Source organism: Lolium perenne, chromosome 6, assembly GCF_019359855.2.
Source record: "Lolium perenne isolate Kyuss_39 chromosome 6, Kyuss_2.0, whole genome shotgun sequence".
In the NCBI taxonomy this organism is placed as follows: Eukaryota; Viridiplantae; Streptophyta; class Magnoliopsida; order Poales; family Poaceae; genus Lolium; species Lolium perenne.
In genome coordinates this window covers 252755178-252782330 of record NC_067249.2, presented here as the reverse complement: position 1 = coordinate 252782330, position 27153 = coordinate 252755178, and the positions used below count along the sequence as shown (strand labels likewise).

Genomic DNA, 27153 nt, shown 5'->3' with positions numbered 1-27153 from the left:
CGTCTAACTTGGCGCCTCCTTGCGCCCGCGGCTCCACGGCGACCAACTCGACACCGGCCACCCCGACTCGACATCGACCTCGGCATCTCTCGCACGGCTACCTCGACCACGGCTACACCACCCTACGCTCTCGGCTACCTCGACCTCGGCACAAAGGGCTACCGCCTTGCTTGAGCAACCTCGCCGGCTTCCACTCCAGCCACAACATCCGCGATGTGTCGACCGTTACGACTGTGGTGGGGATGTCCATTGGCTCCGCCTTCGGATTCTTCTCCAGTCTCATCGTCTACGTCGCTACGTTGTGACTGCGGGGGGATGTTGAGTATCGTGATTATTTAGGAAACAATAGATAGTGTAGGATTCTATTCTACCTTGCCTTGTACTCCAAGTAGATCATTGTACTCATATATATTGCCCATGAGGCCCAAGCAATACAACAACGATTCCACCAATCTTCTCTCTATCCTTCTACAGAAACAAAAAGACCTAAAGATGATTATTTTTGTCCAAATAAAAAAAAACCATTCCCTGCCCGACCTCCACCTCGCCAGCGATGACCCTCCATCTCCGATGGCGACACCCCTGACCGTATCCTGCCATGCCAAAATCAGAGGCACAATCGGAGGAGCACGGCCTAGTCGCGGCCCCGCGTGCTTGGCCGTCGGGCTTGCCTGGCCACCCGCGGACGTGCTTGGCTGCCACCGCCTGGTCATTGGCCTGCTGCCCCGCCTGGGAGAGAGAGATGAAACGAGAGCGAGATTAGCGAGAAGGTCAGACTTTTTTTTCTCACATGTGTGGAGCAATGCTTAGCGAGCCGTTCCCTCTGATTCCACCGATTTGGTCGGATGAGTCCATTCCCCATATACTTCACTAGAAAAATATCAGTTCGCAAGGCAAAGTTCTAAAAAATATTTGTCCCAAAATGCCTCACCTCCTAGCACTGGTAGAAAAATGGCCTTTAGTCGCGGTTCGCAACTGCCATTAGTCGCGGTTGCGCAACCGCGACTAATTAAGCGCGACTAAAGGCCCCCCCCTTTAGTCGCGGTTGCTTACGAACCGCGACTAAAGGCCCGTCCACGTGGGCGGCTACGTGCGCACAGGCGAAGGACCTTTAGTCGCGGTTGGTGTCCCCAACCGGGACTAAAGGCTATTTCGTTAAATTTTTTAAATTCATTTGGATTTCTAATTTCTTTTCACTCCGTTTTTTTTTTCTTTTTTTTTCAGAATTTCTCTCATTTCAGTTATTTGCATAGCTTAGTCTCTATCTCTAACTACACTTATCTCTAGTCAAATTACTTACTCGTGGTCAAACTTCCCGCTCGGTCACCCATCCTCCCACTACTCCACCTCTAGCACGCTTAACTTCCAAGTTCCATTCCGTTCCGCATCCAAGTGCTTCGCGCGCATGTATGTGATAGTAGTATCATATCAATCCTATTAACATGTTAATCGATCTCATATTTCTTTATTGTTTGAATTTCAAATAATTATTTTAATAAACAAAAGTAATGATGTAATAATAATATTGAATAAATAAATAAACATTAACTTTTTAATTTGTATTATTTTTAATTTTATTAATTAATTAAATATTTTTTTTGCCAAACCTAAAATCTAAAAATTTGAAAATCTAAAAATTGGGTAAAAATGATAATAATCTTTATGCAGAATGAAATTATTAATTTTAGGTTTTAAAAAATTAAAAAAATATAAAATCCATAATTTACAGAAAAAACTAAAATCTTCCTGCTTTTGTATTTCCATTTGGAATTTTGAGAATCTAAAAATTGGCTAACCGGGTAAACAATGTCTTGGACAAATAGGGATTATGGCACTGAATTTCCTTGCGTTATTTAAATAGGGATTTTTTGAACAAAGTCACGGCACAAATTAAACAAAATATCTTGGACAAAACTGATGTGTTATTTATTAGAACTGGTAAGCACAACACATGTGCACATATGAAACAATGCAGCATTTTTTAGCACTGAATGTACATAGTAATATATTATCATTGTTACACGAAAGAAGGCGGTCCATGCCAAATTGGCAGAGAAAACACAGATGGTGTCGCATCTCATCACCTTGCTTGATGTATTCCACTACTGTCTGGGGAATTAGGCGATGTATGCAATTGCCATCCTGCTTGCCACTAGCAGCATTTGGGATCATAGCTGAAGCCGAAGGGAGAAAAAGGACAGAGCCTGTGAGTTCAGTTGAGCAGGTGAATGTCTGAATATTTTGTGGATTTGTAGTTCTAATTATTATGTTTCTAGATTACCCCCACCCACCCAACCCAACGACATTTTCATATAATCAGGCATCTCTTTAGTTTTTCCTTGCAACATTTTTTGTTCCACGATACGGATACAGAAAGGATGTTGCATTAATTAACATTCATTGTGAAGATAAGCACATAAATCCTTCAACAGATGTGAAAAAAGCTCATCAATGTTTCCTTGTACATTTGTTCTTACAGTTTTTACTGGGTTATCTTTATGTGTTCCATTCTGATCATAAAATTTTTCGTACACCGCCCACCGAGTCTCAAGATTTCTCATGCTGGAATGGCTGCGCTGGTAAGTTCACAGAAGCTGGAGTCACTGACCGTTATTGGCTGCTGTCAGATCTCCCGGGAGGGTGTGCGAGGGGCTGCCAAAACAGTTCGCTATTCTGCGCAGATTGAAAGCCATGACAGTCTGAAAGGAATGAACATGCGCGGCAGTGGACACCAGTCGACCGTGAAGGCAATCTTTGGCTGTTAACTCATGTTACTATATTACCAGAGTTTTAAACCGCAACACTACGAGTCGAAAGTAATTCAGAGGACAGATGCGCCTGCGATTTCCGTCCGACAAGTTCCAATGACTTCAGATGTTCTAAACTTGTTTGGGTAATGTGGGATTTTCTTTTTGAGGAATTTGACAGAACTCCTAAGTATTGTGACAGTCGTTTCGATCTGTAGTATCTTTGCGTTGTTTCCAGTTTTAAGGTTTTCTTCCTTTGGTTGAGACGTCTAACCATGCCACCCTTATATTTTTATAACTGCGTGGGTGTTTTGATTTGAAAATTCTTGGCCCAGGATGGGTGAATCTCCAAAAGTTTGAATTTGTGATTCGTGGAAATTACAGGATGATGACTGGGGTTTTTGATCCCGCGTACAAGGCTCACTACCCTTATAGATATGACATCGGCTGCGATAATCTGAAGGATCTTAGGTTGGCTCATATTATAACCGTGCCAGAAATTGGACTTCGTTTTCTCCTGGGGAAGTGCAAAGAATTGGAGACACTTTACCTGGAGTATGTTGTCGGCCTAGATGAGAGTGATGATAGCACTACCCCATAGGTGTAGCAACCTTAAAGCCATATCACTTCGGCTCAGGCCTCAGCGGTGTGGTTTCAAATTAAAAACACCACTGACCGATGATAGCCTTAAGGCCCTAGCTCTTAGCTGCCCAATGCTTCAGGAGGTTGAACTCGCCTTCACATTTTGCTCTTCCGTCCGGCCAGATCAAATAGGCTTCACACAGAAGGGTATTGTGACGCTCATCCAGTCTTGTCCGATCCACACTCTTGTGCTAAACGGTGCCGGCATTTTGCATGACGAGGGAATGAAGGGCCTGTCATCCTCCCAGTTTCTGCAGACACTTGAGCTCGTGTGTTGCAGGTCTATAACTGATGCCGGGGTGGATTTCATTATTCAAGCTCCTTGCCCAAGTAGCCTCACGCTCCGCAAAGGGTGTCAGGTTATTTTGGTTGCTTGCCCAAAAGCTGTTGCTTGCTCTACATTTAAGGTTAGTCCCCATTTAGGTGTCACTGAGAGGGGAAATCTGTATATGGCTGTTGTTTCTGCATTACATGAGAATTTTCTGAATAGGGAGATGAACAAATTAAACAAAAGAACCGAACAGAACTGTGGTGTTCTTTGCTAGAACGGAGTAACACGTCACATGTGTACATACGGTAATATATCAGTGTTAGTTTGTTACATGAAAGGACAGTTCTGTCGAACAACGGCAGAGAAAATACAGCATCTCAGCCTGTTGCTTGATGTATTCCAGTGTAGTGTAAAAAAAAGGCATGCCAGTCGTTCAATAACTGACCGGGAAGGTTAGGCTATGTATGCACTACCCTGCTCACCCCAGTGAGCGTATTCATGTCAGGCCAACAGGCATTACACAGAAGAACCAGTGAGCTGCCATTTGAGATGTTAAACTTCCTGGCACATCAGCAGCAGGTCAGCTAAGGGAATGGTTAATGGCCGACCGTCTTAAGATTAAACTTCATGCCGGGGAATGGTAGCACTTCAGGTTCCCTTATTAGGATTTCATTTACTCCCTCCGGTTCATATTAATTGACTCTAATATGGATGTATCTAGACACATTTTAGTTCTAGATACATCCATATTGAAGTCAATTAATATGGATCGAAGGGAGTACAAGAGAACTCTTCATGTAGAGAAGATCTGACAGATGATCAGACAGATACATGCTGATGTACAACATTTCTAACACGAGGGAATCGATCAGCCCAGCGCTTGTAGCCTGCAACCAGTACAAAAGCAACAGTTAGATAATGATGTTTCAAGGCACACACTGAATGAGAGCCATGTTTCCTTCCTCTTCATTTGTAGGATCAACAGATCGTTACACTTACCTGATACGATTATTTGCTTTTGGTTCAACTGTTCCATATCGCCGTCGGGGATATCCTGTAGGACAATACAGTAAGCCATCATCAAGCAAACACACCCAGAATTGAAGAAAAAGAGGGGAAACACATGCTGATGCTGCGGGATATAAACCCCATTGCAGAGAAGAGCCTTTGTGAGCAAATAATGTCACTGAAGAGATGCAGCCATAATTACCTGATGCAAGCTTCTGACAATGAGGTCAGACAAACTCCCAAGGATCTTGGGGTCAAAATCAGAGCAGCTCAAGAGGAACTCTTCTGATGTCAACTCCATCACCATCGTGCACAAGCTGGAGGCTGTCATGATGACTGATGAAGCATCAGTTGTTCCTATAAGCAATCACACATATTCCTAGTTATTGATCATCTCTCGTTCAAGAAAAAAAAGTTACTGATCAGCTCACATTTAACAAAAAGAGAGTTACTGATCTGCACATGAAGATAATCAACAGAAAAATGATTGTCAATATTGAATAGCATGAAACTTAGGTATTCATCTCTCCTTGGCTACTGACAGTCCATATATAGTATCCTGCTTTACGAGTATGCGAGATTGCCAGGTAACTGACAATAGGCAGAGATTCAAGCAGCTATAGAATTCTTGCCATGACCATGGTTCAGAAACCAGTGCTGGGCATTGCTGAAAATTGCTCCATATATGACTGATCATGTTTTAAAGATAGGATTGCAGGAGTGGTTTATGATCTAAATGACATAGAACCCCTTTCTTAACCTCCAGCGATACTGAATTTTGGTAAAAGATTTGTCACTGTCTACTAAATTAAGTAAAAGGGTTGCGAGGATCAAACATTGAGAAATGGCTACCACTGAGAGCCACGCTACAAACAATACATACATATATTTATTTCAGCTTCTGTAAAGAAATTAGGAGAAGAATATACCAGCCCATGTAATAAGTGCTTGCAGGAGACAGATGAAACAAGGCTCCATTTGAATATGGGAACTCTTCCTCTACATAAGTAGCATTAGGCTATTAAGATTATCTCATGGTAGGCAAAAAACTGTTTCGAACAATGTAGGTACTTACATTTGACATAATGTTTATGATAGTATCGCAAGCCAAAAAGATGCTGCCATTGTCGACAATCATTCCATTCTGCTCTGTCATTTTAATGAGGCAGTCTATAACCTGTAGGCAGAAAAACAGCCATATCAGCTGCACGTCCAAAGCCAAACAGAACAATGAATGGCAACTCCATTATGCTAAATTTCTTCTAGTAGTTGGCATTGGCAAATCACAATGCTGCCATTTTATTTCCGTGCACACTTCAAATCGTACACCTAGTATCAAATGTGATTGGCACCTAGATAGAACTAGTTAAGTTATGCGATGACACCCTATAACTTAAGCATCCCTGCGACAAGACAAAATAAACTTCATATGAACAGTGAATATTAGTCTTGCTAGCAAGCCCGTGTGCATGGGGGATTGTTAGCCTACTAGTCAGTTGTGAAATACCACAGATTTGTGTCTGCATGAACACATTTGTGTAAACTACAAAACTTGAAAATCAGAAAGATACCCAAAATTCAGAAAAGATTCAAATTGAATATTATTTTCAAACTGGAAACTGGGTTTTCTGATGAACTAGTATTTAAATTATTTCGAGGAAAGACAAACAAGGGAGTCACAGCACTTACTGCTTTATGGCCTCCAAACGACACCAAAGTTCTGCATCCATCAGCTGTCGTTGTTATTTGGGATAGCATTGGAAGCATGAAGCGAATGGAATAGAAGGGCCTGTGTGCAAGAATGTTACTTGGTACCATCAATATACTGCAATACAAAGATACTAAGTGATGTACATCTGCTAAGCAAAAAATGGCAAAGAACTACCTTGATTCATCTTGACCTTCGATAGAAAATATAAATTCCAGTAGACGTCCAGTCTTGTCTTGGCAGGCATATGGCGTCTCTGCCAGATAGCTGCAACAGAGTAGCACACAAATGTACTTTTATTCAAGGACGATTACAGGGGACTTTGAAACACTTAACTCCTACAGTAACGTTGTTTCGCAGCTATTTAAATGATGTGCATGGAGAAATATAAAGTGGCTAAAGTGTGCATGATTTTTTTTTGTAATGGTCAAAAAGTAGTAACTCACATTGCCAATCACATTGAACTGAGCACAAGCAGGAGGAACTAGTATTTAGAGATGGGAGTATTGGACGACTAAAGGACCCTTAACATACTGCTAGTTTATCATATCTACAAGGAGCATTCTTTAACAACAAAACGTGCACACAAATCCCAGAGATAAGAGACAATAACAAGAGCAGTAGCACACCTTCCCACTATTCTCACAGCTGCCAAAAGATCATCACCTTTCCTCTGCCCGTGATCCTGACATGTTTCGTTCTATAAGATATCTTCCAATACTAAATATTCATATCATCAGAGGATTAAAATATGTACCTTTGCATCCTGTAGGAAGTCCAACACTAGACTGATTGTCTCATTTAATCCTTTAATTGCCTGCATTATTGTCCTTTCATGGATAGTTTGACTTGGTTCACCTGGATACGGTTAAAATAATTTTCAAAGGAGAATACAGGGTGACTATAATTTTCAGTGCGTGTAAAGCTTGCTATCAGCTAATGACAAACTTCCATCAAAGATAGAAAAGGTGACACTGAAGGTTATAAAATTTAAATAAAAGGGGAAATGAAAACATTCTACAAAAACATTGCAGCGCATGGAACCAAAAATAGTCAAGGAAATGGTACACACCTTCACCACCGCTCGCATCTGATATCATTTTGATTATTCTTTCTATCAGAGAAAACAGTATAGCCAGGTTTCTTTGTTTCTGGCTGATGGCACCATCTATCTGAGAACTTTCTGATGACTCATACTTTGAAAAAGCAAGTTCATTTAGAAGGACAGCCACTTCAACTCTTGCAGATTCTAGGACAAGCAGCACAAATCTACAGAAACCACAAGCTGTTATACAAAATGAAAAAGATACATCCAATGAGATGCAGGAGATGATGTGAAGCGTACTTGTCGACGGACATAACATTCTTGTTATCCAGGATTTTATGATCTTCTAACAACCAACTCTCACCTAGTATAGACATCATGCACTCCGCCAAAAGAAGAGCTTGCAGCTTTTCGGAGGATACTGGACAGTAGAAAAATATTTAGTACTATCGTGACCATCTCAAAAAGGAAGGGAAATACTAACAGTAGTTATGTTTCATTCTTCTACCCTACATAATTTCTTCTCAGAGTACGTTCTACCTCACTTTAGTTGGCAAATACTACAGTTCTATTGCCCCAAAACAGTCTACAGCTAAACCAAATGTACAGCCTACTGACAGAAGAAACAAAATGCTACACTCCTATTATTTAAAAAAAAAGTATTGATAGATCTAAGCACGGTCTCAAGTTTTCATTTTAGCAAAGCAACACATATTAGCATTTTCATCCTGGGTAAATAAATGCAGTTGATTCTCAAACCTTTATGTAAAGTCTATGTTATCAACTTGACCAACGAAATGACGAATTATAACTTCACAGTAATAATAGCAAACAATTGATGCATCATTTTATATATGAAGCATGCACGTACCAACACGGTTTTGAAGAACGTCTATAATTCCACCACGGATATGATATTCCCAGATTGTGGACGGCATTGATCTCAAAGCACCATGAAGTGGCTTTAGTGTTCCAAAAAATACAAACAAGGAGTTAAACTGAAATCTCCACGGTACTAATAAAAACATATGGGAGGGGGAAAAGGTTACTCTTACAGATTCTTTTTGGGAAAGAAGGGTGGTAAGCATGTGCAGCGATTCAAATTTAACTGCGGTATGAAGAACGTTGAAAGGCACAGCAAGAGAAGCCACCTGAATGACAATAGAAATCGTAGATGAAACCATCAAATTAGCAATGCTGATATATGAAGCATAGACATTTTCAGGCAAAACAATCCAGTGTGCCATACTGCAATCCATACCATGCTCGCCATGCCTTGCAGTCTCTCCACACTCATGTTGTCAGCTCTGAGTTTATGAACAAGCAACTGCATTAAATGAGTGGCAAGCTCCAAGCACCTTGAACCTACAAATGGAACAATGGAACAACCCTATAAGAATTCAATATAACTTAGGAAAATGTAATGTGTTTCTGATTGGTAATACTAAACAAATCAATAAATCAACTTATATAAATACTTTTAACTTGGACACCTATTCAATATGCCTAGGTTGCACTTTCAGAGCAGAGTATGCAAGTAACCGTCAGACGCCAGGTACACAAATTAGAGCAGGTATGGCTGCTAACATTCCTCCGTAGGATGAACGCAGATGGAGACGAAATTACTAAGCAGACAATAGAATGGCCAGAAAATTTTAGTACCATCTGGAAATCTGGAGAATTGACCAAAGAGCATGTCGATAATTCCAGGATCGCAAAACTTATGTGCCCCGTCGTCGGAGGCTATGGCAACGAGCGACAGAAGCTCGAAACATTCCTCGGTAATGGTCAGATCAGGCCTGCAGTTGATTTGCCATAGTCATTAGCAAATATAATTTGCAAATCAAGCATCCAAAGTACAGCTACAGAAACAGCTTGTCTAATAAGCTCTTGGTAACAGATTTTCAGGATTGGCAAGCAGTGCGAGACTAAAATTGTTTTCAACGTGTACTGCTTCAATTGCATCGATGTTTTAATTACTGGTAGTATCAAACAGGAACAGAGAGCTCAAACTCTTACGACTTGGAAACAACCTCGGCGACGAGGGGCACGGCGGAGACGACCCCCTCGTCGGCCGCGACCTCCGGGACGCGCGCGAGCCCGGCGAGCACGGTCACGGCGAGCCGCAGGTACGCCTCCCGCTCCTCCTCCTTCCCGCCCTCCACTTTCCCCAACCCTGCAGCCAGCGCGCGCGCGCAAGGCAAAAGCGGAACCAGTGAGACGCCGCCGCAAAGCACGAGGCGGGCGGGCAGGTAGGCGCGCGCGCGCGCGCGTCTCCTTACCGGTGTTGAGGAGGCGGCGGAGGAAGCGGGGCCCGACGGCGCGGTAGACCTCGGCGACGGCGGCGGCGTCGCCGGCGCGGCAGACGTTGGCGGCGATGAGGAGGCCCGCCAGCTTCTGCTCGTCGCGCTCGCCGCGGAGGAGGCGGAGGCAGTCGTCGAGGGGCGGGGCGGCGGCGGCGGCGGCGGCAGGGGAGGAATCCTGCGGGAGATGGAGGGGAGGTGAGCGAGAGGAGTGGCGCGCGAAGGGGAGGCGGGGCTAGGGTTTGGAGCTGGACCATGGGCGCGAAGGGGGGAGCGACGACGTGTGCAGGCGGGGAGAGCGCCTCCGCTGACGGCCGGCGGCGGAGAGGAGCCGAAGAGGGGGCAGCGGTGGCTGGAAGCGTCTGAGGTGTTCGAATTTGTGAGGAAATGTCGAGGCGGCTGGTTCGGAAGTCGGCGGAGGTTTTGTGCGAGGTTCTATACCGTTCTAGAGAGTAGAGATAGGGGAAAATTGTAACTTAGAATTTTCAGCTACAAGTGAAGTTGTAAATGTAATTTTTTAGTTGCAGCTAAGGTTACAATTACAAATGAGATTCAATGACACCATTGTACTAAGAACTAAGTTAGTCACACCTTTTGAGACAGGAGAAAGCGATTGGGAGGCGGCGCCTAAAACCCATATAGGGTTTCTTTAGTCGTCGGCGGCCCGCTCCGTCTCTGCTAGCGTTGGGGTGTTGGAGGTGTGGCGGACTATGGCCCCTCACTAGCGGGAGGTTCATGTTTTCTTTGTTTAGCTTGTTTTTCGATGTCTTTCTTGAGGATGGTGAGAGGCGGCGGCTATATCATGTGAATTGAAGCTAAAAAAAATTGGATCTGGGAAGAGAGTATTAGGGTATTAAGAGAAAATATAAGAGTCATGCCAATACACAAAGGCAAAAAAAAAAGAAAAAACTGGAAGAACATAAGAGGATTATGGGAGATTGGCTGTATAAAACTTCAACCACATCCATCCCCACTTAAATCCGTGCTTCGATCGCCTTAGCAACTATAGAATCCCAAGACTAACTCTACACCATGGAAGATGGAACAAGAAGAGAACAAGAGATAAACTTTCCATATGTAGATTCCCAAATAATTGTATATAGCATCCACTTTGATTGTGACCCAACATCTTTTGAAGAAGGCTTCGGTGAAACCATCGGGTCTGGTGCCTTTATCACTAGGTATTTGGTTGATGGCATTTTTACCTTCCTCCTCTGAGAAGGGGTCCCTAAGGGTTTGCAAGTCCACATCCTCAAAATGTAGCCCTTCATAATTAAAATGTCTTCTAGACTCACCCCTTCCAGTGACCGATTGAATTGATTTAGGAAAATGTCCTTCTTAGTCTCGTGCTTGGTCACCTATCCATTGTTATGCTTAAGCCGGTGAATGTGACTTTTTTCTTCTTCTTGCTATCACCCGCATGTGGAATTTATTTTGTATTTGCACATTTGGGCCTCATGAAAAATAAAGAAAAAACAGGTGTAGATCAACTTCTTTCATCAGCAAATTCATTCTTTTATCAACGAATTCATTGGCTGAGTGGTCGACGATGGCATGAGCAATAGTGAACATGCACACGCATGGATGGACGTGTATGGAGGAGCACGTGACAACTTATTTTGCACAAGCAAAAGTGTTACACGGCAACGACAGCTAGCTAGTTGTAATCCCTCTCCTATAGGGATGTAAATGGTACGGATAATTTCCGCTCCGAATCCGCATCCATATCCGTTTTTAAGGATATGGTATGCATTTTAGAAATCCGTCGGATATGGATACGGATGCGGATAGTGATCAAGCGGATATCCGGTAGATATGGTAGAGGATATGGTATTGATACTATCCGACGGATACGGATTATCCGCCATTTTTTGCGGATTATCCGAGGTCTACAAAGAGGATAATCCGAGAAAATTAGCCCAACCCTAAATATTTAGACAATATAGTTAGTTCATCGGCCATAATATGCTATTAGTACACAAATTGCTTTGTTGCACAAAATAGTGTGTACATTTAGCTATATTCTATAATTACAAGCATATTTTACATAGAAAAGCATATTTCTATTTTTTATGTGTACATTTTCTTAATAATCTGTTTCCGATCCGAGTTCGGTCCGAATCCGCTCCATATCCGTAATCCGATATAATCCGCATCCGACCATTATCCGCTCCGATCCGAATCCGTTACAAAAATATGATAAAGGTTATGGTAAGAGCAATATCCGATTCGATCCGATCCGTTTACATCCCTACTCTCCTACAATACCCACGCATCAACACCCCCAACGAGATGAGGATTCAGGAGATCGATTCATCCATCCATCAAAACCACCACACCATCACAGTTTGCAGGCATCTATTCCGACGAAGGCGGCGGCGGCAGAGGCATCGCCATCCCCGTCATGCCCTGGGGTTTCGGCGACGGAGGCTTCACCACCGGCGCCCTCTTCCCCAAGCGCCTCGCAGGTAGCTCCCTCCCTTCACGCACCCGGCTCCGGCCGCCGCGCTCCCAAGCGGCAGCAACCGCGTCGCCACCTAGCAGCATCACTGTAATCATCGATTCCCATTTAATGTGTAGACGGAGATCTCTTATACAGACAACAACAAGCTGGGATTCGTTGCATATATACCCGGAGCATGACGCGACAGGCGATGCGCGGAGACGGCGGATGAGTCGAGCATGGGCAGGTTCAGGAGGACGGCGGCAACGACGAGCAAGCTGCAGGCGGTGGCCGTCCTGCGACACATCGAGCTAGCCGTGTGGACGGGGTAGAGAACACTGGGCACTGGTACTACTACTTCAGAGAGTGAGATCACACGCTCAAGGCTCACAGCTCGAGTGAGAAGCTACCGCTACTGAGAGCCTGATAAGAGTAAGAAACTGCCGGTGTGAGCTGTGCGATCGCTGGCTGTACGTACGTTTGCGGCATTCTTCAAAGAAAATCTCGTCTGGGACTCTGCGTCGTTTTGTCTCCGCTCTCCCGTACCGTGAATTGGCCTCAAAGTCATGGTTGTTTGTCCTGTCATAGAGCCCCGTGAGAAGCGATGCGTCCACTGCACGTGTAGATTCTTCTTAAATTAAGCAGAGTCGCAGTGACAGTTGCCACGTGAATGCCATTTGTCTTTGCCTTATTTCACAGCTTGAGACTGCTCATAGTGGGAGTAACTTAGGTAGTAACATCACACGTTTCAAGGTGTTTTGGTGACATGGCATATCAATAAATGAAGAAAGAGAGGGAGGTGGTAACTAGATATGTTACCATAACATCACACACCCCAATATAAAATGAGTCTACAAACTAATAAATGAGGCTTTGCATGATACCATCTCTAAGTTACTTTCCACTATGAAGGTAGTAACATGGACTAGTAACTTATGCATGACACCACCTTATGTTACTCCCCACTATGAGCAGCCTGAGAACGTGCAAGCGCCAGGCCAACGTGCCAGCTTCCTGAAAAAAAGGTGATTGGAGACCAGATACAGTACAGCCTACCACCTCGGGAACAAAAAAGATTGTAGCCTACTACTCCCTCCGTTATTTTTTAATTGACTCTTTTTTAATTGACTCAAATTTAATATGAAGTTGTACTAAATCTGAGTCAATTAAAACAGAACGGAGGGAGTAGAAACCAATAATTTTTGTTATCTATAATCCTATTTTGTTTTTATGAAACACAAGGTAAAGAAGGAGGAGGAGGAGGAGGAGGAGGAGGAGGAGGAGAAGAAGAAGAACTCTTTAGCGAAGGTAGTATCTGTTACGCGCAAGGTTCAAAATAGCATGATATTCCTTCACTAGTAGCGCAATATAGCATATTTTGACAGTCCACGTTAAATTCTAGTAATTTTACTCGCTATGACAATATTTGTGAAATAACATGTTATATCGCGCTAAAATATTATAGCGTTAGCTCGCTATTTTTTACGACCTATTGATACAAGGGTTTGAGTTTTACTTGTTAAGAAAAAAAATTCCTTTTGTTTGTTATGGTGATGAATGTTAATCCGTTGATTCCAGTGGTGGAGCTAGAATGGAAGGAAGAGCAGTGCTAGCTTAGCTTAAGTGGAACCGAGTGCTGAGAATTTAGTACTCGTGTTGACCTTATAACCTTGAAGTTTGCACGAAGAATTTAGTACAGTATATACTTCCTTAGGATAGTCAGCTGGACCGGTGCTACAGCCCCGGTAGCAGCGGCCGCAGCTCCGTCCCTGGTTGATTCCTCTTCTAAATCTAAAGATAATATCGGTGGTACTGATAATTCTTAATAAATAATTTATACAATGCCGTTTCCTCGTGAAATATTGATGTTAGGCCTTAAAAAATTGGATGAACTTTTTTTGTATGCGATGAGCCGATGATGTATGTATGAATCTGTCACTTTTAGACTGAAATTCTTCATTTTTAGACTATCTGGTATTTTTTTTCAAAACACTATTTCGAATATAGCACACTATTAGCATAATATATTGTGCGTAACATTTCGAGGATGCCTCGCTACTTATTGTAGCACGCTAGTTTGAACCTTGGTTACGCCGTCGAGGAACGATCAATTTCTTTTCATCAGTAAATAAAAAGTATCTCTCGCTTGAGCAACGGAGGTGCAACCGATAGTATGACCACGCATGGATCAGAGAGGAGCCAGTATATATGGAGCATGGTGAGAGTGGACAAATGGAGACCGAGCTACATGTAGCTCTTTATTTTCAAAAATTTAGAAATCTAATTTTAAATTTCAAAAAATTCTGGAGAAAAAATCATGGACGTAGCCAATGACGGAATCTACAAACACGCAGAATATCAGTGTGAAATTCTCGGTACTTTAGGCTACAAAAAAATAACAAGTATGTGAATATAAGAATAGTGAATAATGCATATTTCAAAACTATAAAACTTGTTAAATTTTATCGTTTTTGTGTAGTCTACAATGCAAAGAATTTCAAGCTAGGCAAAGAATTTCAAGCTAGCGAAAGTAGGTGTCCTTGTAAGCTTGTACACACGCAGCTCAGCTGAGATAGCCATTCTTTTCTACCGTACATTACATACCGACGGAACACCCAGATCGAGGAGATCTCAGTGTGCTCGTACCCCGACTCGGCCGGCCCGGCAGCTATCCGTCGACCGAAGGCGGAGGATCGGGCGCCCAGCGTTCTCCCGGCCTGTGGTGGCCGTAGGGAATCGGCGAGGGAGGATTGTCTAACGACGCCCTCCGCCCCAACCGCCTCGCAGTCGCAGCACCCACAGCTAGCTCCCTCTCCCGTCACGGCCGCCGCGCTCCCAGGCACCACCCGCCAACGACGGCACTGCAATCACATCAACACATGTACTGCGCTGGGTGCTGCAATTCAGAGCACCCAACGAAAATTTCGATGGGTGGGTGAAGCTATACCAGGAGGAAGAGGACGCGCCAGGCGATGCGCCGAGGCAGCGCAAGAGCTGAGCAAAGGTAGCATCACCAGGGCGAGCAAGCAGGTGGCTGTCCTCCGGTTCATCGAGCCGTGTAGGCGGACCAGAGACCACTGGTCACTGGCGATAATTCAGCTAGGGTGATCACAGGTCGAGTAAGTTGACAGTGAGAGAGCTGCTCTTGATCTGCAGATGTTGGCTGCTCCTTGTACGTACGACATCGGGGCATTCCTATTTAAATCCTCGATCGGAGACTCTTCCGGATTTTGGCGCTGCTCGTCTCGCGCGAGTTGACCTCCAGGTCCGCGCACGCGGTCGTTTGTTCAGATTGTCTTTTTCTCAGCGTGTTTGTCCTGGCTGTCAATTAAGGCAAGAGTGAGGCAGCTTCCCTGGAACGTAGTGGAATTGGGCCGCATCTGGGTTGCATACAATGTACATATATACTATATTTTAAAGAAGCCACCTCATTAAAAACTTTCCATGTGAGAGGAGAATTTGGCATTGGAGCAAAGTTCTCTCCTTTTCTCAATTTGAAACTACACTCGTAATATATGGAACTAGTTTCAAAAGTCAAAAGGTAAATTGGCTACACACTGTGGCCACCCTAATGTTATATTTTCTTGTGCGAGAATAATAATGTTATTTACCTAGTGAAGTATATGAAGCACAGTTCCAGCAGTCTATCAAGCATCGTCAGGAAGTAAAAGATAATCCAAGAAGAAGGTCGTGCACTTTTTTTTTACGGGAAGACAAGATCGGTCAGTTTCCGCAACACTGCAAAACATAGGCAGCATGGGGAATCATACAAGTGTGTACCTAGGTTGGTACTACTGATTTAAGTCCGTGCAACTGGTGCATCAATTCTTGATTGCTCGCGACCGAACCGGTACAGGCCCAGAGGCATTAACCCTAGCGCCGTCAGCCCCTCTCCCGTGGCCTCCCCCTTCGTCGCTGCCATCGGCGCCGGCCACAGCACCAAACGTTCTCGGGGTTGGTGGTGGCGGCGACCCGCGGTGGCGACTGCTAATGGATAGACGCGCACTGCGTTCAGGGCGGAGACCCTGGATGAGCAGCGATGGTTGCTCCCTCCATGGCCACGCCGACAATGGATGGTGACGATGGCTGTTGGATCTAGTGCCCGCCTAGATCCATCATCAGCTTCAGCTAGCGGCGCGACGAGGGGCGGCGATCTTGCGGGGTGAGGATGGTGTGGTAGCGGCGCCCGTTGTCCACCGAGTCCTCCTTCATCGTCGTTGGCCAGCGGATGGCGGCGTGGGGCCTGCTCGTCTGCATAAGAGAAAAAAGGTGGTGGTCCTAGGGTCCTTCTTGTGCGAAGATGGAGACCTTCCTGAGGTTAGTCCTTCTTCATCTGGCCGGAGTGGTGTATTCCGGAAGGCTCCACCGGTGGATGTAACAGTGCACCTTATACCTGGAGTTCGTTGGATCGGGTGGTATTCGTTCGTGTGCACCCATATTTTTTTATTCCGACCGTTTGGGTCTGGAGGGAGCGGCACGAATATCTGTTCTTTGTTGCCATCAAGTGACATTTTGGTCCAGGATGAAGACAAAGAGACGGAGAATATCATTTTTGTCCAGGATGAAGACAAGAGACGGATTCGTGTGTTTTCTTCTTGAAGGCATCGCTTTTGAAGAGGCTGGAGTTCAGGTGTTGTCTTGGTGGTGGTTGTATTGTTGTTGTGAAGATCGGAATACCGTAGCGGGACTTTTTTACTTTCTTAGTTTTTTTTTGGCTGTGCATCCGTACCGCCATTAGTAACGTTGTTGCAGAGGCTAGGTGTAATTGATATATATAGATATTAATATATTCCTTTTATAAAAAAGACTACTGATTTAAGAAAATCGGGAAATACGAAATGGTTAAGCAAACTCCTTCTTTTGATCACGGATGCACTCAAGCCAACTGCTCCTCTGACCGCCGGGTATTAACCGGTGATGCTACTACTACTAATACTACGTACGTAGCAAATAAACATAACGAAAACGTAATTTTTTTGCAATGATTATCTCTCGTCCTTCTATTTCTTCGTGAACAGGCTGCCTACGGTCGAGAAACCGGAATCAGGACCGGTCGGTGTCTGCGTAGGATTGATGGCCACAGCCAGACAGACATCCGGCGCGAAGCGGCCCAGCACCGTTGATGGGTCAAGCGTGCCAACCTACTATATGATACTACATGCAGCTCCCCTGAACTTTAACTGAAGTTTTTCTTGACCATTATCAGTTCCAGTTATAAACAGTCAGCCAATGAGATAGATCATGTTTGGTACCATGGGCGGGCACAGACTTTTAACAATGGGTATTCAAAAATAAAAGAAAATGTACTACAAAACAGTAGCAAGTAGCATTCGATCTCATGACCATCAGGGCAACTTGCAACTGCTCTAACCAGCCAAGCTTCCACAACCTTCTGTACAGAGAAGCATAGATTTCTACACAAACTAAACTAGCGCTGATGGATATTTCATATAATATAAAAATTTTGTCAAAATTTTGGGTATTCACCTGCATACCCATGAATACACATGTGCCCGCCCATGTTTGGTACCCTGTCAATTCGACTGGGAGCAATGTTGTCGCTGTCTTTTTCTGGGAATGATGCTCTTCCCTTTGGATATTATCAAGTGTTTTTAGAAGGTCGCCTTGGTGCTTATTAATTGGTAGGCAAATGAGGGACATAAACGCATTAAAACAATATAGTTTTCAGTTACAGAGTAGTTGTGATGTACTCCCCGAAAACGACAGAAATCTGTACCTGGAAGAAAGCCGCCACTGTGCACCACGTCTACCTAGCGTTACTGAACTTTCAGTTGCACTGTGGAGGAGTACCAACACTGACATTAGAGCAGGTCTAACAGACCCCGTAAAAGGGGCAAACCCGTATAATAACCGCCGATTTGAGGGTTTCGGTTCTACCCGGCCGTCTAGCACGCCCCGTAAAAACGGTCCCCGCATCGTTTTTTGTTGTTTTCGAGTACGGGGCGGAACGTCGCCCCCTACTTGTGCGGGGTGGGAGCGGGGATAGTGGGCGAAACCAGTATCCCAATTCCGAAAGCGCGCGCGGACATTTCAGTTCCCCCCACCCATTTTCCCCCGCGCGCCGCCGCCGCCACCCGCGCGGCGCCGCCGGAATCCGTCAGATCCGCGCCCCTCCGCCGTCCGCCGAGCCGCGTCGAGCTGCGTCGACGCCCGTCGCACCTCCGCCGAAGTTCCGCGTCCCTCCGCGCGCGCCGCCCCGCCCTCCCGCCGTGGTCTTCTCCGCCATTTGTCGCCGGTGAGTATTCCGCCGCGTTCTTCTTCGTTGCCGCCAGTAAATTGGTCGGATTTGGGGCTGATGTATGGTACACCGTGGTAGATGGCTTCGGAGGATGTGCACATGGCGGATTTGGACGCGACGTCGACCGATTGGTCGTCGTCGAATTCCGACGATTCGGATATCGACGAGTTGCTCAACGACGACGAGACAGAGATGATGCTGCTCCTGTTCGGCTTGAAGCAAACGGAGGACCGCATGAAGCTGCTGGATCAGCGGAAAGGATCCGTGATGGGGCGTATGTGCATTCCGTGGAACCGCGCGCTCGGCCACGAACAGTTGATGCAAGATTATTTCGCCGAGGTACCGACCTATCCTCCCCGCCTCTTCCGTAGACGGTACCGAATGCGTAGGTCTTTGTTCGAGAGAATCGTCAAAGATTGCGAGGCAAATTGCGATTATTTCAAGCAAAGAAGAAATGCTGCCCAAGTCATGGGATTTAGCCCATATCAAAAAAATTCTGCCGCCATGAGGGTTATTGCATACGGTATACCAGAAGATTATACCGATGAGTACCTTCGCATTGGTGTGCAAACAACCACGGATTGCGTGCGTATGTTTGCCAAGATGGTGATCAAGTTGTATGGAGAAAAGTATCTCCGAGCTCCAAATGAGGATGATACAAAAAGGCTCATGGAGATCAATGAAAAGAGGGGGTGGCCGGGGATGCTTGGTAGTTTGGATTGCATGCATTGGACTTGGAAATTTTTTCCAAAAGCATGGCATGGAATGTATTGTGGCAAAGGCCGTGATGCTACCATTGTTCTTGAAGCTGTGGCCTCTCAAGACTTATGGATTTGGCATGCTTTTTTTGGATTGCCGGGGACACTCAATGACATCAACATCTTGAATAGATCCCCTTTGTTTGCAAGACTAGTTAAGGGTGAAGCTCCACCTTGTAACTACAAAGTTATGAACAATGAGTACACCATGGGGTACTATCTCACAGATGGTATCTACCCTAACTATGCAACCCTTGTCAAGTCCATAAAAGAGAAAAAGGACATGACTTTGACAATAAAGGAAGCTTGCTTCACTAGAAATCAAGAGGCATGCCGCAAGGATATTGAGAGAGCTTTTGGTGTCTTGCAAGCAAGGTTTGCAATTGTCCGGGGTCCTGCTAGGTTTTGGGACAAGGAAACTCTTGTTGGTGTCATGACATGTTGTGTGATTCTTCACAACATGATCATTGAAGATGAAAGAGGTTTAAACTTGCCATGTTTCTATGACAATGTTGGCGCCCGAGCGCAGCCCGAGAGGAACCCTGATCGGATTGAAGCTTTTCTTGCAGCTCATCGAGACATTGAAAATGCCGAGACTCATCACCAGCTCACCCAAGATTTGATTGATCACCATTGGCAGTTGCATGGCCAATGATTTATTACATTCATTTCCCATTGTTGTATGTGTGAAACATTCATTTCCTATTTGTTGTATGTGTGAAACATTTGTTATTTGTTTAATTCTTCCATTAGAACATTTGTTGACATTTCCGAAAACATTATTGTAATAATTATGACGATTATTGTGTGATGTAAAACATTTATTTTATGTGAATGGTGTGTTGGTTCTAATATGCAATTTGTCAAAAAACCCTGTTTTCACGGGTTGAAAACTCGGACGAGCTAGCAGACCCCGTATCCCCACCCCGTAAAACAGAAGTTTTACCGGGGTGGGGATACGGGGTCTGCTAGCTCGTCCGAGTTTTCGGCCGGCGAAAAGTGAATACAGGGCCCTCTACTCGCGTTTTAAAGGCGAAAAAATACGGGGCCTGTTAGACATGCTCTTACAGCGCACTGCACAGCTGAAATGGGGCTTGCTCCAATTCAAGTCTTCTTCCAAAACTCAAACTCATAAATGGCCGGACTGCGCGAAAACGATGGTACACACGAGGATCGACCGTCGGGGTGATCGATCGAGCGGCACCGGTTAATCGGGAAACACGGCGCATACGCACCAACTTTTCGTATGGGTGCTACGTCTACTTAAGCGCGCTCACCAGTTAGGGCTCCTTTGATTTAAAGGATAGGAAAAACATAGGAATAGGAAATGCATAGGATTGGAATGGCATGTCTACTTAAATTCTATAGGAAGATGTAGTTTGTTTGATTGTAGCAAAGGAATTTTTTCATGAGGTATGAGCTAATGGTTTTTTCCTATAGGAATTACACTACAAGATAAAATTCCTATAGGATATGTTCCTATGAATCAAACAACATGTATAGAAAATTTTCCCATAGGAACCAAACCCTACACAATTTCTATGCAAATCCTTTGAATCAAAAGAGCCCTTAGCGGTGAGTAAGGTTTTATTTGTCGTTCTTTAGAAAGAATAACGGTGGGCACCCGCATTACCGTTTACAAGAAATACTGGTCGAGATTTTTAAACGAAATTTAAATTTATCTACTGTAAAAAATTCAAAACTCGTTAATTTGAGTAAATCACATAAATTTCCGTAATAAATACTGGCCGGTATTTTTCTACTCCCTCCGTTCATAAATAGATGCCAAAGATTTATTTAAATTCGGATGTATCTATACACTAAATCGTGTCTAGATACATTTAAATTTAGATAAACTTTTAGCATCTATTTATGAACAGAGGTAGTATAACTGATTAGAGGCCGGATTTCGGAAAGAAAAATCTTGGTGGTGACTGGACGCGTTCGCGCACGAGTATCCGTACTTCAATTTGCACGTATGGCAAAATAACGCTGTTGTGATGTGCCCATGCCCATGAGAGCACATTGCTTGCACGCATTAAACCGTGCGTGACTGACACGTACACCCGTGCTTGATGTGGTACTGGCAGGGGCTGTTTGCCGCTCGAAAGGAGGACAATGTATTCACCATTCCGTGTCCCACGTACAGCATGTGGGCACGTGGCTTCAGGATCCAATGCGAGACATCTGAAGCACTTCCTCCACGGACCATGGCCTTTGACTTGCCGAATCGCACCTTCAAACTAGCATGCACGAAACTATGTTTAAGAGACGCTGATGATATTTGTTGACAAGGTTTAGACAATTTATCTGATCTGTAAAAAGGAAAAAAGAAAATAAAATCCACATGCACTACAAATATGTGTCTCCTTCCACAGCAATTTTTTTTTGTCTCGAGCCATCTTCGTGTAATCCTGTTTAGGGTGAAACACAACTATTTCTTATTCATTTTTTTGCGAATAAAACCCTTACATTAACAAAAACATCGAACATTACAAAGCACCCAAAAAAGTAAAAATTACAAAGAAATTCTTGAGATGCCCTTCGTCCTCAACCTCTAGACCGTGTCGACGGCGCGCCGCTGCTGCCGCTTCTCCTTGAGTCGGCCTGCCGTTGTTGGTTGCGGAGAGTGGCAGTTTATGTGTTTAGTCTTAACCCTTCAGATTCGGATTTTTGAGAGAGATTGGGTTTATCACATCTAGGAAGAGGGTCTATTCATCCCTCGGTTGGTCCGACGACCACCCACACAAAGCTCGCCACGGTCAATGTTGCAAATCCTTGCACCTCCTTTCCTTATATGGGGTGGAAGATGGCGCATGGACCTGGCGCAAACCCTAGTCCTACCCTATCTCCTTTCATGTCCGATTACAATACTTCATTTTTTCTAACTTCCTCTTCATTTTTTCAAAGTTCAATGTATGAGCTATGTGCACACATATTCATCATAAGCTTATTGACTCTTTTGGTGAGTATATTCCCGTCTCCCATGGGACTAGTTTCATGGGGTGTTTTTGTTACGCGGATCATCGGCCCTGCATTTGACGGGTTGTCGTCTAGTGCCTTAGGGTCGGTGGAGCTTGAGGTGCATCTTGGGTGGTGGTAATGGGTGTGTTGTGTCTGCCTGTGTGTGGCGCCGGGTGGGCCGGAGCCGGTTGATTTGGTCATTGATTTTCATGTTTCACTTTTTGGTTTGGTCTTGACCTTCTTTTACCCGACAATACAACAACGAAGCAAGCTGCCTTGCAAGGGGTATGTTCCTTCCACTGTTTAACGGTCTTAAGTCCTCGCATATTAAGGTCGATGGCTCGTGCATCTTTTCAAACCGTGCAAGATTAGTTAGAAATGTGCGGGGTTTGAATTATGCACTTTCCTCACCGGCTCACATAAAAGTCGAGGTGCAAAAGATGTAGCCAGAAGCAATTTCTTCGAGTGACTTTGATGTATGCTTGTTGTACCAGATCAGAGATACTCATTGTCCTTTTGTCCTTTCTTTATTTTTGATCCAATGTGATTTGTTTAATTGGTGAATAAATTTTAACAGATAAAAAATCATATTGTGTTTTAAAGGTAAAATTCATACCGTATTAGTTTGAGCACAGGCGGCAGTTAACTACCGATGGCGCATCACCATTTCCGTATTTTCTCTGGACTAAAAATGCCATTTTTATGTGTTCTTCACTGTAGCGCGAAAGTCAATGGCTTGAGGTTCAGATAAAATCCGGCAGCATTTTGCGAGCGAAAGCAACATCGATAAAGCCACACAGCCCCCGCATCCACGGCGAGTTCCTCTTCCTCCCTTTCTCGTTCGGACAAATCAGAGAGGGGAGAGGAATCAAATCCATCCAGAAAAGCGAGCGCGATGGGCGCCGGGAGCAGCTGCGCCGCCGGCGCGCCGTCGTCGCGGCGCCGGCCGCGGATCGGCCTGGGCGGGTGCTTCGGGGCCGGATCCTCCGCGGGCGACGGCGGCGGGGGGCTCGCCGCGGCCGCCTCCTCCTCGTCCACCTCATCCTCCTCGCGCGCTCGCCAGGTAGTCGCTCCTTTGCCTCCTCCTAGGACCGCGCCGGTCGCCTGGCTTCAGATAACGGAGGGTGGATTTACTGGTGGTTCCGGCGCCTGGGCCGTGGGGAATGTGGATGGCGATTTGGTGGCGTAGCCTAGGTTAGGGGAAGCCGTGGAGTGCTTATGGAAAGCGGACATGCTTGTGGCACTTTAATCACCATTTCGTGAACTGTTGCTTGCTCAATCATGATGAGCAGTTGCCTAGCTTACCGAATGTTTATGACCCTTCCTTACAAATCCGTGGCATGCAAGCATGATTAACTGCCTATGAATTTGCCGCAACCCTCATAATGCACCGGCACATGAATGGTAAGTGGAGAGCTCACACAATCTATCATCCCACATTAAAAGGGTCGGGTGTCCTGAGCAACAAAGTTGAACCAAAACTGTGAATTTTAACATTCTGAATGTTGCAGTACGAGCGCTAGCTTTCATGATTTCAGTGGACAAAGTTGCTTTTACGTTCTGTGTGCTTTGTTATCTAGGTTGTGAACTGATGCCACGAAGGTGCTTTGTACAGGTAGAAACTCTGCGAGCAGAGCGAGAACTGGCTGGGCTGGATTTCCGTCCTTCTCTATCCGCCAAGGATCTTCGCCACAGCAGCGAGCCTGATCCGAGAGTGCATCCGTCTTCGAGCACCATAAGTCACCATCTCAGGTTCAATCACTTAGACTGTCGTGAGGACAAGGAGGGTGCGCCGGGGGTCAAAAATCCCGAGACAAGTGGTCTGGAGAGTTCATCGGGAAAGGATGCCATGATCAGGGGCAATGCAGAGATAACTATGGGGAGAGAGCTTGTAGTAGAGCATGCACCTCGTAATGTCCATACCGACACAGTTTGCATTACAGAAGTTGGTGGCTCTGTATCTCAATCTGATTTCCATTCCTCGCTGATGTCAACTGAAAGGATCATGTCTGACCTGGAAGATGCACAGATAGCTCTCCACAGGAACCCATCCGCAGCTGTTCCGGCAAGTGAAAGATCAGATATTTCTCTAACCAGCTTAACACCCGTGTCGCCTGCTACTTCAACCGCATCATCCGTCATTGGAGAGTCAATTGCAGATGCAACTCCTAGCAGAACAGATGTTCCAGTGGTCAGCGAATCCATTGGTCAGATTGGTGGAAGTACATTGCATGATGACATGATCAGCATTTTCTCAAATGATGGCCTAGGGCACTCTAGAGATTCGAGCAGCAGTGAATCAAGAAGAAATCATAGAATGGTTATATGGGATGCGCTTTCGAGACGTGGCTCTAGAGGTTATCTAGATTCTGACACTGATGATCTAGGTAGTAGATGGCTAGACCTTGGTGATGACCTCTTTGGAGATGAGGTTGAGGAGGCACGATTTTTCCATCGCAGACGCCATGGTTCAGTCAGAGTAAACCAGTATTCAAGATCTCGGGTAATTGCTATCGCAGCTATGCCTACTCTTTGATATGTTGCAGTTCCAAATTTAGGATCATGTTGTTGGTGTCATGATGTCCAGATTAGTAGGTTGTTAATTGTTGATGTAGGCTTGCACTACTATCCGAACAAATACATGTACCTTTCATTATCATAATTTTTCTCCCTGTTTGATTTGAGCATATTCAGAATTATGTCAACTAATGTACTTTATATGTTCCTGTATCCTAATTCATTTCTGCACCTCTTTTATGTCTTATCTATTCTCAGTTCTCTCTCTTGCACTCAGTAGCTTTGCTTTTACGGTCTTAATCGTTTGCTACTTGATCTCATGCACATGTGTCCTGAAGTTAGTGTTATTATTTTGGTACAGATTAGAGAGCATCGCCGTGCTATTTTTGATAGTGGGAATGGACAAAGTACTGCTGCTTGTCCTTTGGGGATTCACCAAATTGGCAGATGCACCTGTGATTCTTTCCTGGTCGCTGAAGAATCTAGTGCTCGAGCAAGTGTATCAAGAATTGTCATGTTAACCGAGGCATTATTTGAGGTTTGCTCTTTCCCTCCATCTTTCTTTAAGTGTGTTCAATTTATTTCTCTCAAGTCTGATCGGCATCCTAGTTGTATCTGTAGAAGAATTAAGTTAGGCAGCCGAATGTATATACGCAGTACTTTTGACAATGACATGTGATGCAACTTCCTTAGAGTTCTACTATTACACAGATTCACATATAAATTAGAAAGCACTAGATTAGATTGGGACTTCAACTATTACTGTTTTAGTGATTGCATAAAGGTCGTGTCAACCTGTTGATTTAGTAATTTAAGAGGCCAGTTCATCTCCAAAAAAAGTAGAATAGCAAGTTGGACAGTTCAGGATATAGAGTGGTGTAAAATCCAATTCTACATTAATTTTGCACCCATTAACTAAACTAAGACTTGATTCTTTAGGGGACAGCAACTTTGCTGCTCCTTGTTTTTTGTAAGATTTATATCTTCTAGTTACTTAGTATGCTTGTCTGTGCAATTCTTTTCAGGTATTGGATGAAATTCATCGGCAATCCTCATCACTTTCACTTTCCATGGTCTCTGTTCAAGCTCCAGAATCTGTGGTTAATGCATTACCATGTAAGAGCTACAAAAAGCTTGTGACAGCCCAATGCAGTGCTGATTTGGAACAGTGAGTTTCTCGTAATTTTGATCTGTCTAATTTCCCTAAGCAGGCAGTTTTACTTAATCTTTTGTTTGCATATTTCTGGTAATTGCTTCAAATAAACTGCTCGACTACCAGTTTATCTTTCACCTACAATACTCCATTGAGCAAACATATTAGGAGACAGTGAACAAGAAATCTATATAACTTGAACTGCTACGCATGATCTTTGTTGGCATCTTAGAGATCTAAGCATTTTTGGATAATACTCGTAGCCTTCTAGACATAATGGTGAGAAGTTTATATGCTGCATCTGGAGACCCTTAATGCTGTAAATCACCTTATGCCAGTTTTACTACTCAGGCCAGGAAAAGGATTGTTGCCCCCACGCTTTGCTATTTTGTTATGCCTACTTGCCTAGCACCCAAGAATTGAGAACAATATCGTACCTATCAAATTTATTGTGTGCTCGAGGCACATTTGTGAGACCTAGGATCTATAGCTAAAAAGCTGCCCTTCAGAAATCCTGAAATATAGTTTGGTAATGCAAGTTACTAGGAGTTCTGCAGACTCGTTTTTTCCCAACCGACCTCTTTTGATTCATAGAGGTCTTCAAGTGCTGAAATGTTGTCATCTTGCTTCTCTCCTGCTTCAGGTGTCATATCTGCTTAACTGAATATGAGGATGGAGATCAGATAAGGACTCTCCCGTGCAAACACGAGTTTCACCTGCAGTGTGTGGACAAGTGGCTTAAAGAAGTACACAGGTAAAAAAAAACACACGAAGCTCTTGATGCGAAAAAGGGTCATTTTAGATTGCCGATACCCATGACAGTAGCTACATCCTGCTAAAGTTTGGTCGATACAATGCTGTAGGGTGTGCCCGTTGTGCCGTGGGGATGTCTGCGAAGGTGGCGCCTCCTGAAGATCTTAGCACCGGCTCACCTCCTGAAGGCGCCTTGTTGGAGACAGTAGCACCAGGCGGCACACCTCCTGCAGCCACTGATGAAGCTGTTTGGTAAGGCATTAGTTAAACCCTGCCATCTCTAGAAGAGCTCTGATTGCCCATGGCCAAAACTTGCGTCTCTACTCAATTGATTCATATCAAGTTCCCAGAATATAACAAAGCCATGTACATATCTTTTGACTTCGGTAGCCCTTTCTCATGTATGGCAGCATGTATATATGTGGTAAATTCTTGGTCCATTTTCTCCCACTGACATAAATTCCTCATATGTGCGTAAATTCATTTCAATGTGTCATGTGAACTACGCCTCCTGAGCAGACTATCATAACCACAACGAATTATTTTCATAAAAGGGTCAGCACAATAAGCATACCGGTCCTG

At 44.5% G+C, this 27153-nt stretch overlaps 2 protein-coding genes across 3 annotated transcripts; one reads left to right on the top strand and one right to left on the bottom strand.

The window, feature by feature from the left end:
• Nucleotides 1-4440: 4440 nt before the first annotated feature.
• On the bottom strand, nucleotides 4441-10152 carry LOC127305171 (uncharacterized). Of its 2 annotated transcripts, none has more exons than XM_071821225.1 (18): nucleotides 9979-10152; nucleotides 9704-9902; nucleotides 9441-9597; nucleotides 9084-9220; nucleotides 8683-8786; nucleotides 8477-8572; nucleotides 8293-8383; nucleotides 7722-7842; nucleotides 7449-7645; nucleotides 7134-7234; nucleotides 7006-7061; nucleotides 6554-6643; nucleotides 6358-6493; nucleotides 5744-5845; nucleotides 5598-5667; nucleotides 4871-5025; nucleotides 4660-4714; nucleotides 4441-4547 (listed from the first exon to the last, which is right to left on the bottom strand). In XM_071821225.1, exons 1-18 carry the CDS (start codon nucleotides 9979-9981, stop codon nucleotides 4480-4482), a joined length of 1938 nt encoding a protein of 645 aa, XP_071677326.1. In that variant the 5' UTR covers nucleotides 9982-10152; the 3' UTR covers nucleotides 4441-4479. The 2 variants fall into 2 exon arrangements, with proteins under 2 accessions (XP_071677326.1, XP_051191515.1); XM_051335555.2 differs by having other exon boundaries at nucleotides 6358-6457; nucleotides 9979-10151.
• A 12854-nt stretch (nucleotides 10153-23006) lies between these two features.
• LOC127305167 (uncharacterized) lies at nucleotides 23007-27021 on the top strand. Its single transcript, XM_051335553.2, has 6 exons — nucleotides 23007-23211; nucleotides 23764-24651; nucleotides 25027-25203; nucleotides 25691-25833; nucleotides 26462-26572; nucleotides 26682-27021. Exons 1-6 carry the CDS (start codon nucleotides 23044-23046, stop codon nucleotides 26728-26730), a joined length of 1536 nt encoding a protein of 511 aa, XP_051191513.1. The 5' UTR covers nucleotides 23007-23043; the 3' UTR covers nucleotides 26731-27021.
• The last annotated feature ends 132 nt before the right edge of the window (nucleotides 27022-27153 follow it).